Below are 11,948 nucleotides of genomic sequence, written 5' to 3'. Positions count from 1 at the left end.
CCTATATGGCCCGTAAAAATGAGGCTTGAGCTTCTCAGCTCCACCCCTTTTAAGGGTGCTTTGCCAGTAAGGCTGCAGACGTAGGAAAACCATATCATCCACCTCAAATACCCTCTTAGTCCTATGCCGATCAGCATAGACCTTATGTTGATTTTGTGCCTGCTGCAAATTCTCCCTGAGAGATCTCATGATATCCTAGTTCTCCTGTAACCAATCCTATGCCAAAGGAGCCCTGCTGTCACCTACAACCAGATCAACAAAAGATAATGCATCGTAACCATAGCAGCCTCTGAAAGGAGTCATAGCAATAGACATATGGTGTGTAGTATTATAACAATACTCGCCCAAATACAACTAACATACCCATGCCTTCTGTTGTCCTGCCACATAGCTGCGCAAATACCCCTCAACCCACTTATTAACAATCTCAGTCTGCCCATATGTCTGTGGGTGGTAGCTGGTACTAGGTGTCAATTTCGTACCGGCGAGCCTGAAAAGTTCTTACTAGAAAGAACTCATGAACCTGCTATCCCTGTCACTCACTATGGTCTTGGGGAGGCCATGGAGTCTAAACATCTCTCTGAAAAATAGCTCAACTACCTGAGATGTTGTGAAATCAACTGCAATAGGAAAGAAGTGGGCATATTTAGTTAACCTATCCACTATGACGTAGATACAATCTTTCCCCTGAACCCGAGGAAGACCTGTAATGAAATCCATAGAGATCGTTGTCCACTTCTGTTCTGGTATAGGTAAGGGCTGCAACAAACCAGCAGGAAAAGTATGCTCAGACTTATTCTGTTGGCACGTCATACACTCATGGACATGATGTAGAACATCATCTTTGAGACCCTTCCAAGAGAATCTCTCCCAAACCACCCTGTAATTCTTACCATACCCTGCGGTAGGAGTATCATGGTAAGCATGTAGAATCTATTCCTTCAACTGAGAACCCAGAACAAGATATACCCTGCATTTGTAGTAAATGACATCATCCACCACACTGTACCTATCATCCAATACCAATCCATCCATGATCTCACAAGCATGCTGATTTTTGGAGTACTCAACTAAAAGTTGAGCCTTCCAATCCGTTGAAATCTCACTCAATAAGCATAGGGCAGCAAGTGATGGTTTCCTAGAAAGTGCATCAATAATAGTATTATTCTTTCCCTTAATGAATTCGATGTCAAAATCATAGGCCTAGATCTTGCTTACCCATTTTTGTTGACGATCATTGAGCTCTGTCTGATCAAGGAAATACTTCAAACTGTTGTGGTCTGTTCTTACCACGAATTTGCTGCCAACAAGATATTGTCTGAACTTGGCTAATGCATGCATAATAGCCAACATTTCCTTATCATATGTAGAATACAACCTCTCATTATCACGGAAATTCCTACTCTCGTAAGCAATGGGATGTCTGTTCTGCATCAACACCGCTCCAATGCCCACACCTGAAGCATCACACTCAAGCACAAATGGCTGTGAGAAGTTAGGGAGTGCCAAAACTGGACAAGTGCTCATAACCTCCTTGAGTCTGTCAAAGACCCCCTGTGCCTGTTTTGTCCATCTGAAAGCTCCTCTCTTTTTGAGGTCTATCAGGGGTGTTGCCAATTGAGAGAAGCCCCTCACAAATCTCCTGTAGTAAGCACATAGAACAAGGAATCCACGTAACTCATTAATGTTTCGAGGGCAGGGCTAATCACGAATCGCCTGAATTTTCTCCTCATGCACCTTCACCCCATCAACACTAATCACATGACCCAGATATAAGACCTGTCTAAGTCCAAACTCACATTTGGACAACTTAGAAAATAGAGACCGACTCTCCATGATGCTAAGTACCTCCTAAACATGTCTGAGATGGTCCTCCCAAGTACGACTGTAAATCAAGATATCGTCAAAGAACACTAGAACCGACTTCCTCAACTGCTTGTTGAAGACATGGTTCATACAAGACTAGAAAGTGGCTGGCACATTGGTAAGGCCAAAAGGCATCACCAGAAACTCATAGTGCCCATAGTGACAACAGAAAGCAGTCTTGTGTACATCCTCTACTCGTACACAATTCTGGTGATAGCCTGAACGAAGATCAATCTTAGAGAAGTAGATAGCTCCATGAAGCTCATCCAACAACTCATCAATGCATGGGATAGGATATTTGTTCTTTATTGTCTTCTTGTTCAATGCTCGGTAATCAATACACATTCGCAGAGTCCCATCCTTCTTCTTAACAAGAACCACAGAAGAAGCAAAGGGGCTAGAGCTAGGGCGAATGAAGCCCATGTCCAACAACTCACGAATAGTCTTCTTGATCTCATCCTTGTATGCTCTAGGATGACGATACAGAGTGGTAATCACTGGCTTAGTTCCATCCTCCATCTCTATCCCATGCCCAAACCCTCTATCTGGAAGTACACCAGGAGGTATGTCACCAAAGACTTTGCCATGTTGGTTCATCACCGACTGAATATCAACATGAAATGCCCTGCCATCCTGAGGTGTAGGTGTTTTGGACTTCACCAAACAACGTGTAGCCCAAATCACATCATCATGTCTAATAATAGTCTCCATCTTGCGAGAAGACACCTCTTTAGGTCCACTATCTAAAGCTGCCCTCAAAATTATCTTCTTCCCACCATACATGAACTCTAACTGCATACGACTGTGATCAATAATATACCTCCCAATACCCTGTAACCACTGCATGCCCAAAACCACATCATAGTCCTCCAGAGGTAGAATATAAAAGTCATTTGTCAAGGTATAATCCCCCATTTGAATGCTAAGTTATGGAATCCTCCTAGTACAGCCTAAAATTGCACCATCCCCAACCTTCACTCCAAAACCATCAAATACCTCAGACTGTAACCCACGCCGCTCAACCAACTTCTGATCAATGAAGTTGTGAGTGGCCCTTGTATCTACCAAGCTCATGACTCATTGCCCCTATAATGTACCTTTCAATCGAAAGCATGAAATCTGGGATAACTTGAAAGGGTAGCCATAGTCACTTTCGCTGTCGCCAAGGGTTCAGGAATGTCTATCTCCAACTGCGACTGTTCCTGCATAGTCTCCTCTGGGCTATCCTTAGTATCAGTGTCTAGTATCTCCTCATCCCCAAACTTTGATGTTACCTCAATCAAGTGAACCTTGCCCTTACCCATGCAATGATGTCCAGGTTCCCAGGGCTCTTTGCAGGAAAAACATAGTTTCTTCCTCATCAATTCATTCCGTGTCTCTTGGTCCATCCTAGGAGGTCTAGCTAACTGTCCATCTCTAAACTGTGAGGTGTTGGCCTTTTGTGGAGGCCGCGAGTCTCTAAAAGGTTTCTTATTTGTCTGATGAGAAGTAGGAGTAGTATCCAACCTCAATGTCACATCTATGGCGTCCTTAAGGGTGGCTGGATTGAAGGTGCGTACCATTCCCTTAAGCCTGTCCTGCAGTCCCTTAATGGATAACATAACACTGTGCCTCTGGGGCATGTCAGGCACCATAACTGCAATACGCTGGAATTCATTGACATAAGCTTCTGCATGCCCAGTCTGTCTCAGATGTGCCAACTCCCTATAATAGAGCTCTATGTCCTTACAATCAAATCAAGAAATTAGGCACTCAGTCAACTCTGCATAGGAGTGGATCATGGCGTGGTCCTGGGTGACCAATCCATGGTGCCACCAGTCATAGGCAACCCCCTCTAAATGTAGGACCAAAAACTGAATGGCCTCACATTCTAACATGGGTCTCAGTGATAGATATATCTAGCTTGTGCACCCACGCTCGTGCACTCGTACCACTAGTCCCATCAAATGTAGCCAATGTGATCTTCCCAGTAGCTCTACTGAGGTCATATTTCTACTGCTGAGGCCTATAGCCCCGATCTCCTCTGAACCTGGTGGTATCTCTACGCTGTGCACAATATTGAGGAAAAGGAAAAGCATCCCTAACCTCTAGGGGTAGGGCTCTCCACTCGGTTGTAGCCACCTTGACTAAATCATGAAATTCCACCTCTGGTGGCTCTACTTATATCGACTGCTCACTTGGTATAAACCGAGGAAGTAATGGTCTATCCCTAACTAGTGTATGATGTCTCTCACGCCCAGGGGAATGATGAGAGCTCCCAGCTGATGTATGAGATCCATGACTATGCTGGCTTCCAGCCACAGACACTGATCTACTCCGTCTGCCTCTGTGTCTATCCACTTCCAACTGCTCCAGGGTAACTTGTATTCTGTCTAAGGTCTGAACAATCCTGGGCTGGGTAGTGATGAGGGTCCTCATCAACTCTCTCTCTTGTTTGTCTTCCTCAACCTGATTTACTCCGGCGCCCACTTGTTCATCTGCCATAATAGGTTCTTGTTCTCTTCCACACTCATGCTCGTACTGAGCTCTTCTACAGGTATAATATCTGTATATGTCAGTCCTTCCCGGATGCATAGAAAAAAGAAAGCTTAACCCCACAAGCTGACAGACAAATAACTCTGATACCACTGAAAGATCCCTAATGGATCCCCTTGCTGATCTGCTGTAATTTTTAAAATAATAAACTATATTTTCCTGTGATTTTTGCTGACGGTCTTACAAAATAGAGAGAAGTTGCAGAATGTTTGGTTTATTTTTGTATTTTTTTGAATATATAAGCAAGTGATGAATAAAGAACAACAAATAAGGAAGGAAACTGAAACAAGTACAAACATTCAATTAAATCAGGATTGATACAGATCGTACTAGGTAGATTTTTGATTTATAATATCCAGATCATTCCCTATGCACTGGGGATGTACTTACATCCAATAATGACGCTAATTGAAGGGTAGATGATGAACACAAACCAAGAACACCAACTATAGTTGAATGAAAGTCTTCACCACTTCCAGCGTATAGTGTACCTGCTGTAATGGTGGCATCAAGCTGAAACAATCACGCCCCAGCTGGGAAATTCAACCACCTTGCTGAAACCCTCACCAAGCAATATGAATCTCCACAAGGAATAGCACATACACTTTGACCAATAATGCTAATGCCAAAAGAATCCACTACTAATCAATAGCTGAGGGCTACGTCCCAGCTAGTACCAATCATGGGGTTTGCGTCCCAGATTGAAGAATTGCTCTATCAGAGCAATATCGTACCAAACAAGTTTTCAATATGTAAAAGATAATGAGAAATTAGGTTTCCTTCTCCTTATATCTCTTTCCTTCCAAATCGAACCCTAAAGATATATGAAAAGTGCGCTATAATATAAAGTCATATTTCCCAATATTGGGCGCCCAAGTATAGAGAAAACACCACTTTTTCAATATAAAATAACTCCAAGTGTCAAAAGGACCCTAGCAAGTGAAAATCATTTAGAAAATTTCAAGACCTTTCCAACGAGCTATAACACATGGGCATACGAATCCAGATGAAGCCAAAAACCCCTTATTACTCCGAAATGGCTATAGACATAGCCCTATTTAAAATATTAAAATGCTAACTTAGGAAATATTTAAATATATTAAAAATATAACCCAAATAGCTACAGAAAGCTCGAAACACACCAAAATCCTGAAACTGAACCTGTCACCTGTCTGTGACTGATGTTAGAAATCATGGATCAACTAGCATTCTCATCCTTAAAATCTAGGGATGCTCCTAGAAACTAGGAAATACACCCAAATCTCCTGTAACTGAAACCAAGGAATGGTCTCATGGAACCCCAACCCCAGACGCTATCACAACCTCCTAAAAGTAGGAACTGCCTCCTAAAATGTAGGAACTGCCTCCTAAAGTCAAGGAACTGCTCCAAACTAGTCTACTACTGCCAAAAACACCAAATCCAAACACTAAATATCCTGACTGAGTCTCTATCCACCATTGCTAGCCTACAAGACTCCATAATAGGCTAACTCACAGGTCTTTGCTAGACAGAGCTAAAGAGGGGACATGACAGTCTTGCTAATGTATTTCAAAATATTATCAATCTTGATATATGAAAAAGTGATACAAGAGCATCAAGTGCACGAGCAATCAACATCAATCAAAAAAATCAAGTTTAGTTTTCTCTTTTTGTGAAATTTAATTACAAGCATTACCATTTTTCTCTTTTTGTGAAATTTATTAACTTTAAAACATAAATAAATGCATATAAATAAAAATTAAATTAAAATAACTACAAGCATTATAATTGTAGCCTATACAAGTAGTTGGCTTAGATTGTGGTTTTGTGTAATGTCCCTTGTCTAATAGAATATCAAATTTGAAATAAATTGTTTTAACGATTTTTTATTTTGAATTTAAGAGTTAACATGAACATACAAGAGTTAACATGAACATACAATTTAGGAAACTAAAAGATCACTATTCACATTGAAATTTAAAAAGAACATAATTTATTAAAAATAAATGTAACGATTAAATCTATATCAAGGAAATACATCATAGTTATTGCCATGATCTACTACAAACAGCATATTACATTAACTACAAACTTCATACAAATCTATGAGCCAAACTTATGCCAAATCTCATAACTAGCTTACCAGTTTTCAAGGAAACTTTTCAAACTTCACAATATAGTCTTATTTGACACATGTCTGCAAAATACAATAGAATTACACCAAACACATTGCCTCTAAAATGACATGAACTTCTACAACACTTACAAAGTCAATATCGAAGAGATCCTTAACAAATCAGCACAAAGATAACCTCTGAATGAAATGATTCTATAGTAATATTTGACTCCTGTCTTAGATCACCCGATAATCCTTAACTCCAATCTTAGATCACCTAGTAATCCTTCGAATCCTGTCCTTAGATCATTTGACAACTTTCAAACTATCGTTTTATAGTTTCCTTCTCCATTGGTGTTTTAGCCACAATTAAAATAAGCGAAAGTTCAAACTTCCGTTCTATAGTTTCCTTCTCCATTGGTTTATTAGCCACAATTAAAATAAGCCAAAGCTCAAACTGAAAATCAATTTTTGAAAGAATTGCAAATGCCCAAAATTTTCAATATATATGAAATTTGAATTCAAAATCAAATTGGGTGCTAAAATCTAACAAATTGAAATTGAGGAAGCTTGCATGAAAAGGAAATGATCATTTTAGGCAACTTTCATAAGAATCCATTTCAAAACCACTACTTTCCAAAATTCCCTAAGGAAACTTTTCAAAAAACCACCCACTACTAGCCAACTTGCCAAAGTCAACAAGTTGTTTATAAAAATCCAAGCCCAAAATGAGAAGTTATTGGTTTAACATTGTTTGTTGTGAGAAATGTGAATTTGCAACAAAAAACAAATATTAAATTAATATTATTTTCCAAACATATGATCCTAATTTACTATTTTGGGATAGTTGGGCTTACTATTTTTAGATATTTTTGAAAAAGGGACATGACATTTTGCTCCTTATTAGTTTTTAGTTCAACTCCGAGGCTAAGACTTGCTCGCATCGTGGTTTGTAGGTGATTGCACGACACACCCTCTGATACCATGTGGGTTGGGGGATACTCAAGGGGACCTTGTGCTTATCACAAGCTCTGCCCAATTGAGCCAGACCTCCAACCCTAGAAAATACTTTATTTAACTAGAAATGTATTAATAATCTAATTAAAATAAATATTTAAAAAATAAAAAGAAACAAAATATAAAAAATATAAAATTACTATTAACTATCAATTATATTTTTAAATATAAAGAAATTATATTTTAAAATGTGTCATACATTCAATTTCCAATAATTTGTTGATCTCAAACTATTTTCTAGCTTATCTTTAGATTGGTGTCATAACTTATCTTGTCAACTACACAACAAATACTTTCATTACAATCTTACAAATAAGTACTTGTCACAATGTCCCTATACATATATATGACTTTCAAGAATCTATTATCTCAAACTATTATTTTCTTTACTTCTAAATTGGTATTCCACAACTAATTTATCAACTAATCAACAAATACTATTATCAATAATCAAGTTAAAAACATATATGCTTAGATAAATTTATTTAAAAAATATTGACAATATAATTTAAAAACACCTAAAATTACATAATATCCTTCCAAAAAATTCATTAAAAATATTTTATCTAAAAAAGTAAGTTTGTGGAGTGTTTATCAAATTTAAGAAAAACTTTTGAGTATATTTCTTTTTTAAGTCCATTATGGCGAAAAACATATTTTTACTGTAAAGCACACGTATTCAGAACAGATCCCTCCACACTGAAGTTTTTTAAATCTGGATGATTAACCGCAAAAAATGATCTGCTTACAGCGCGATTTCCCAATATAATATGGAAAATCCACGAATTCCCCGCGGCGACACGCAGGCAAGGAAGCCTCCAAAGGAGGAGTTTTTCACCCTTACGTGTCATTTTCCTCTCTTACTTTTCTTCCTATCATCTTCCCAATCATAGCCCGTCAACACTTGAAAACAAAATCCCCGACTCTGCAACTGCTCACGATTATTCTTCTTCACCGCCGCAGGGATTTAATGCAACAACCCATCTCAATCCCATTTCTCACAACACATGGCGTGAAACAAAGCAAACCCCAGACAATTATTCTTCTTCTTCGGTGTATTGGGAGAAAATGTGGTCTTGGTGAAACATTGGATCTAAAAATCAAGCATCTGTGAATTTAATGGACGAAGCAGAGGCAGAAGCAGATGAAGAGTAATGGCGATCGTGACAGGCGATCGGTATGTGGAGCTGCTGGTGAAATTCGTGGAGAAGAACGCGGGGTCATTGCTGGATGGGAGTGTGGTATTGAAGTTGAATCCGGTGGGGTTGCATTATGTGCAGTCTAGGCTGGAGGCGCTGCAGGAGCTCGAGAGGCTGCGGACGGGAGCGCCTGTCGATTACCTGCGCGCGTACATTGCGGATTTGGGGGACCACAGAGCGCTGGAGCAGCTCCGCCGTGTGCTGCTACTCTTGACGTCTCTCAAAGTGGTCTCTGTTTTGCCCCATCCCTGTAGAGATCCCACACCGCTCCCGCTCTTGCTCTTTGCCCGCTTGAGGTTTTTGGAGCTCCGGGGATGCGACCTCTCCACCTCTGCCGCCAGAGGCCTCTTGGACCTGCGACACACTTTGGAGAAACTCATTTGCCACAATTCCACGGTGAGTTCATCCAATTGCAATTCAATGGTTTCTCCTTTCTTTCATCTGAGGGTTAATCAGTTATGGATGCATCAACACCGTTTTCAGTGCTCTGCAACCTTGCTTGCTGATATTCTTCTATAGCAATTGGAACAATTCACAACTTCATTTATCCACGTTCAACGCTAAACAGACCTCTTGACAGGTTTTCCTGGTTTTCGGCCGCCGTATTGCTGGTTGGGGATTTGAAACTAGGTTGTGCACTTACATATATGCTTCTTTTTTAATGCTTCTACAAGTCCTCTTACTTCACCATAACCCGCATACAGATATGCTCCATTTTTTAATGCTTATACAACTTTACTGAGGGTAGTTGTGCACCCTATTTTTGTACTTCTCTATTTTTGCACTTCTCAAAATCTTCCGTGGAAATTTTAAATCACTCCCAATATTTCCCAACGTTTTACAGCAGCTTACTTGGCAAATCCTGCTCATAACTAAGATTTCATAGCCACATCAGCATGCTTTTTGTCAAGGTGTCTAAAACAGCCCCAAAATAGGTGAGACCAATAGTCGTGCAAAAGTTTGCACCAATACTTGTGCAGCTGATGTGGCATCACGTAATTGGTTGCTTTTTACAACTAGGAGTACATTTCATTCAGTTATTGGTAGTCATCATGGCAATAACAACTTTGAAGTCACAACTATTGGTGTAATGTCAAAAAAATTGGACACTAAATCAACAAGTATGGATATTAAATCAACAACTTCTATCACAACCATTAAAACGCCCTTATCTCATATTTCAATGCTTTACAGCCTTTTTCAGTATTATGGTGTGGGGATTTGAATTTAGGTCACATGCTTACGGATATGCTCATTTCTAAATCAATGCTTAACAACTTCACCTTTTCGAATTTCAATAAGTTGCAATCTTTTTGATATTTACTCCTGGTTGTTGAACCTTATCGTGGTGCGGAGATTTGAACTTAGGTCACACTTACGTATGTGCCCCATTTTTAATGCTTCACAGCTACACTAGTTCGTATTTTAATACCTTGCAACTTTATTGACATGTTCTCCATGTTGTGTGGCCCCTTATTGCAATGTGCAGATTGAACCTAGGTCACATGCATATGGATGCACACTGTTTTCAGTGCCCCATAACTCCATGTATTCATATTCAGAACTCTATCACGTATCTGACATGTTCTTCAAATTTTGGGCCATTTTGTTGCATTATGGGGATTTGAACCTAGGGTTTACACTAATTACCTCACTTTCAATGGTCCACAACTACACTAGTTCATATCTTAAAACTGCACACTTGGGCTGCTCTTTTGGGTGAACCATATACCGTTACTTTGCAACTCTTTGGGCCTTTACAATTCAAGGAGTTATGACTATGCAGTACTTTAATAAATCAAAATTGCACTTGCCAAGATTCTACAGTAAGATATTTCTTACAAGCTTCATTATAATTTAATCGTGATGCAATTCATTGATTGTTGATTTTTCTCAGGCTTCTGTTTTGAGACTGTATTGGAGTCACATGCTTACAGGTGTACTCCATTTTCAATAAGCCGCAACTCATGTTGCCCATGTTTTAATGTTCTACAACTTCTGTAAAATTTTCTAGTGATAAGGGCCACCCTACTGCAGTAGTGGCATTTAAACCTATCCAACTTGATGAATACTGATGTAGCTATGTTTCTATTTTAAAAAATTTATGAATGATCCCTTTACCATGACATCACAAGATTCACAACCCTTCGGTACTGATCAATTTAATGAATGATGACTCCAATATTTTACTTTTTCAAAATTAGCTATTCAAGCTCTTTACCGTTACTCCATGACTCACTGGACCTTCTCAATTTTAAGATTTATTACCATACAGTGTTATGACACAAATTGGCACATTTTTGGAGAATTTTAAAAGCTTTCATTTGCCAACTACTTTATTTTTCCGAGAATATTTGGTATAAAATTCTACACATGGTCATTAGATCATCAGATCTTATGAATATTGTTATTGTAAATTTCTTGTTGGCACCAGGATTTTTTAATTGGCTGCTTTTTACCAACTGTTTATTTTTCCACAAAATTTTTAAACATTTAGATTGTCAATTATTAAATTTTCTGTAATTTTTTTGTCAAGTTCTATACGAACTGTAGACGATGTTATTGCACTTGACAAAATTTATGAATAGTGGTATTGATTTCTATGTTTATCTTCAGTATTGACCTGTAATACATAGACTTTGTGATTTCTGAAATATAAAGAATTCAACATTCTAGACTTGCAATTCCATGGACAGCCGGTTATGCTTACTAGTGTTGATTTTGATTTATTTAATTATTTATTTCTGTTTACAGGATGCCCTCAGGCATATTTTTGCAGGAAGGATTGTGGATATACAGGATTGCCCTGTATGGACTCGATTGTCCTTTGTGTCTTGTGCTGGGAACACCATGGTTCTCATGGACGAATCTTTGCAATTGCTTCCTGTGGTTGAAACTCTGGATTTGAGTCGAAACCGCTTTGCCAAAATTGCCAACCTACGGAAATGCACAAAATTGAAGCATTTAGATCTGGGTTTCAACCATATCCGCACAATTTCATCATTGAATGAGGTGGGTTGGATGATTATTACTTTTTCTGTTTAGGTTTGTGCAAATTTGTCTATTTTCCCTCATTCAGAACATATCCTTGGAGATAAAGGCATTTGGAGACTTCCAGCAGCTCTAATTCTATGCTCTATTCATCTTCTTCGTTGGTTTAAGTATGTTGAGAGGTGCCAAAATTAGGGAAAGTTGTAGTAAGGGAAACATATTGCTTTTTTTGGCTTGCATTTAT

At 38.8% G+C, this 11,948-nt stretch overlaps 1 protein-coding gene across 4 annotated transcripts in view; it reads left to right on the top strand.

Moving 5' to 3' along the window:
• Positions 1 to 8,177: 8,177 nt before the first annotated feature.
• Positions 8,178 to 11,948, top strand: part of LOC131027345 (uncharacterized) — a 55,801-nt gene continuing 52,030 nt past the window's right edge. For 3 of the 4 annotated variants that reach the window (XM_057957373.2, XM_057957376.2, XM_057957374.2), the window contains exons 1-2: positions 8,181 to 9,109; positions 11,468 to 11,725. In XM_057957373.2, the coding sequence (XP_057813356.2) occupies positions 8,669 to 9,109; positions 11,468 to 11,725 (699 nt within the window). In that variant the 5' untranslated portion in view covers positions 8,181 to 8,668. Of the gene's footprint in view, positions 9,110 to 11,467; positions 11,726 to 11,948 lie in introns of all 4 variants that reach the window. The other variant, XM_057957377.2, reaches the window with a different exon arrangement.

This window comes from Cryptomeria japonica, chromosome 3 (genome assembly GCF_030272615.1).
Source record: "Cryptomeria japonica chromosome 3, Sugi_1.0, whole genome shotgun sequence".
Classification (NCBI taxonomy): domain Eukaryota; kingdom Viridiplantae; phylum Streptophyta; class Pinopsida; order Cupressales; family Cupressaceae; genus Cryptomeria; species Cryptomeria japonica.
This window is presented reverse-complemented; position numbering and strand designations above follow the sequence as displayed.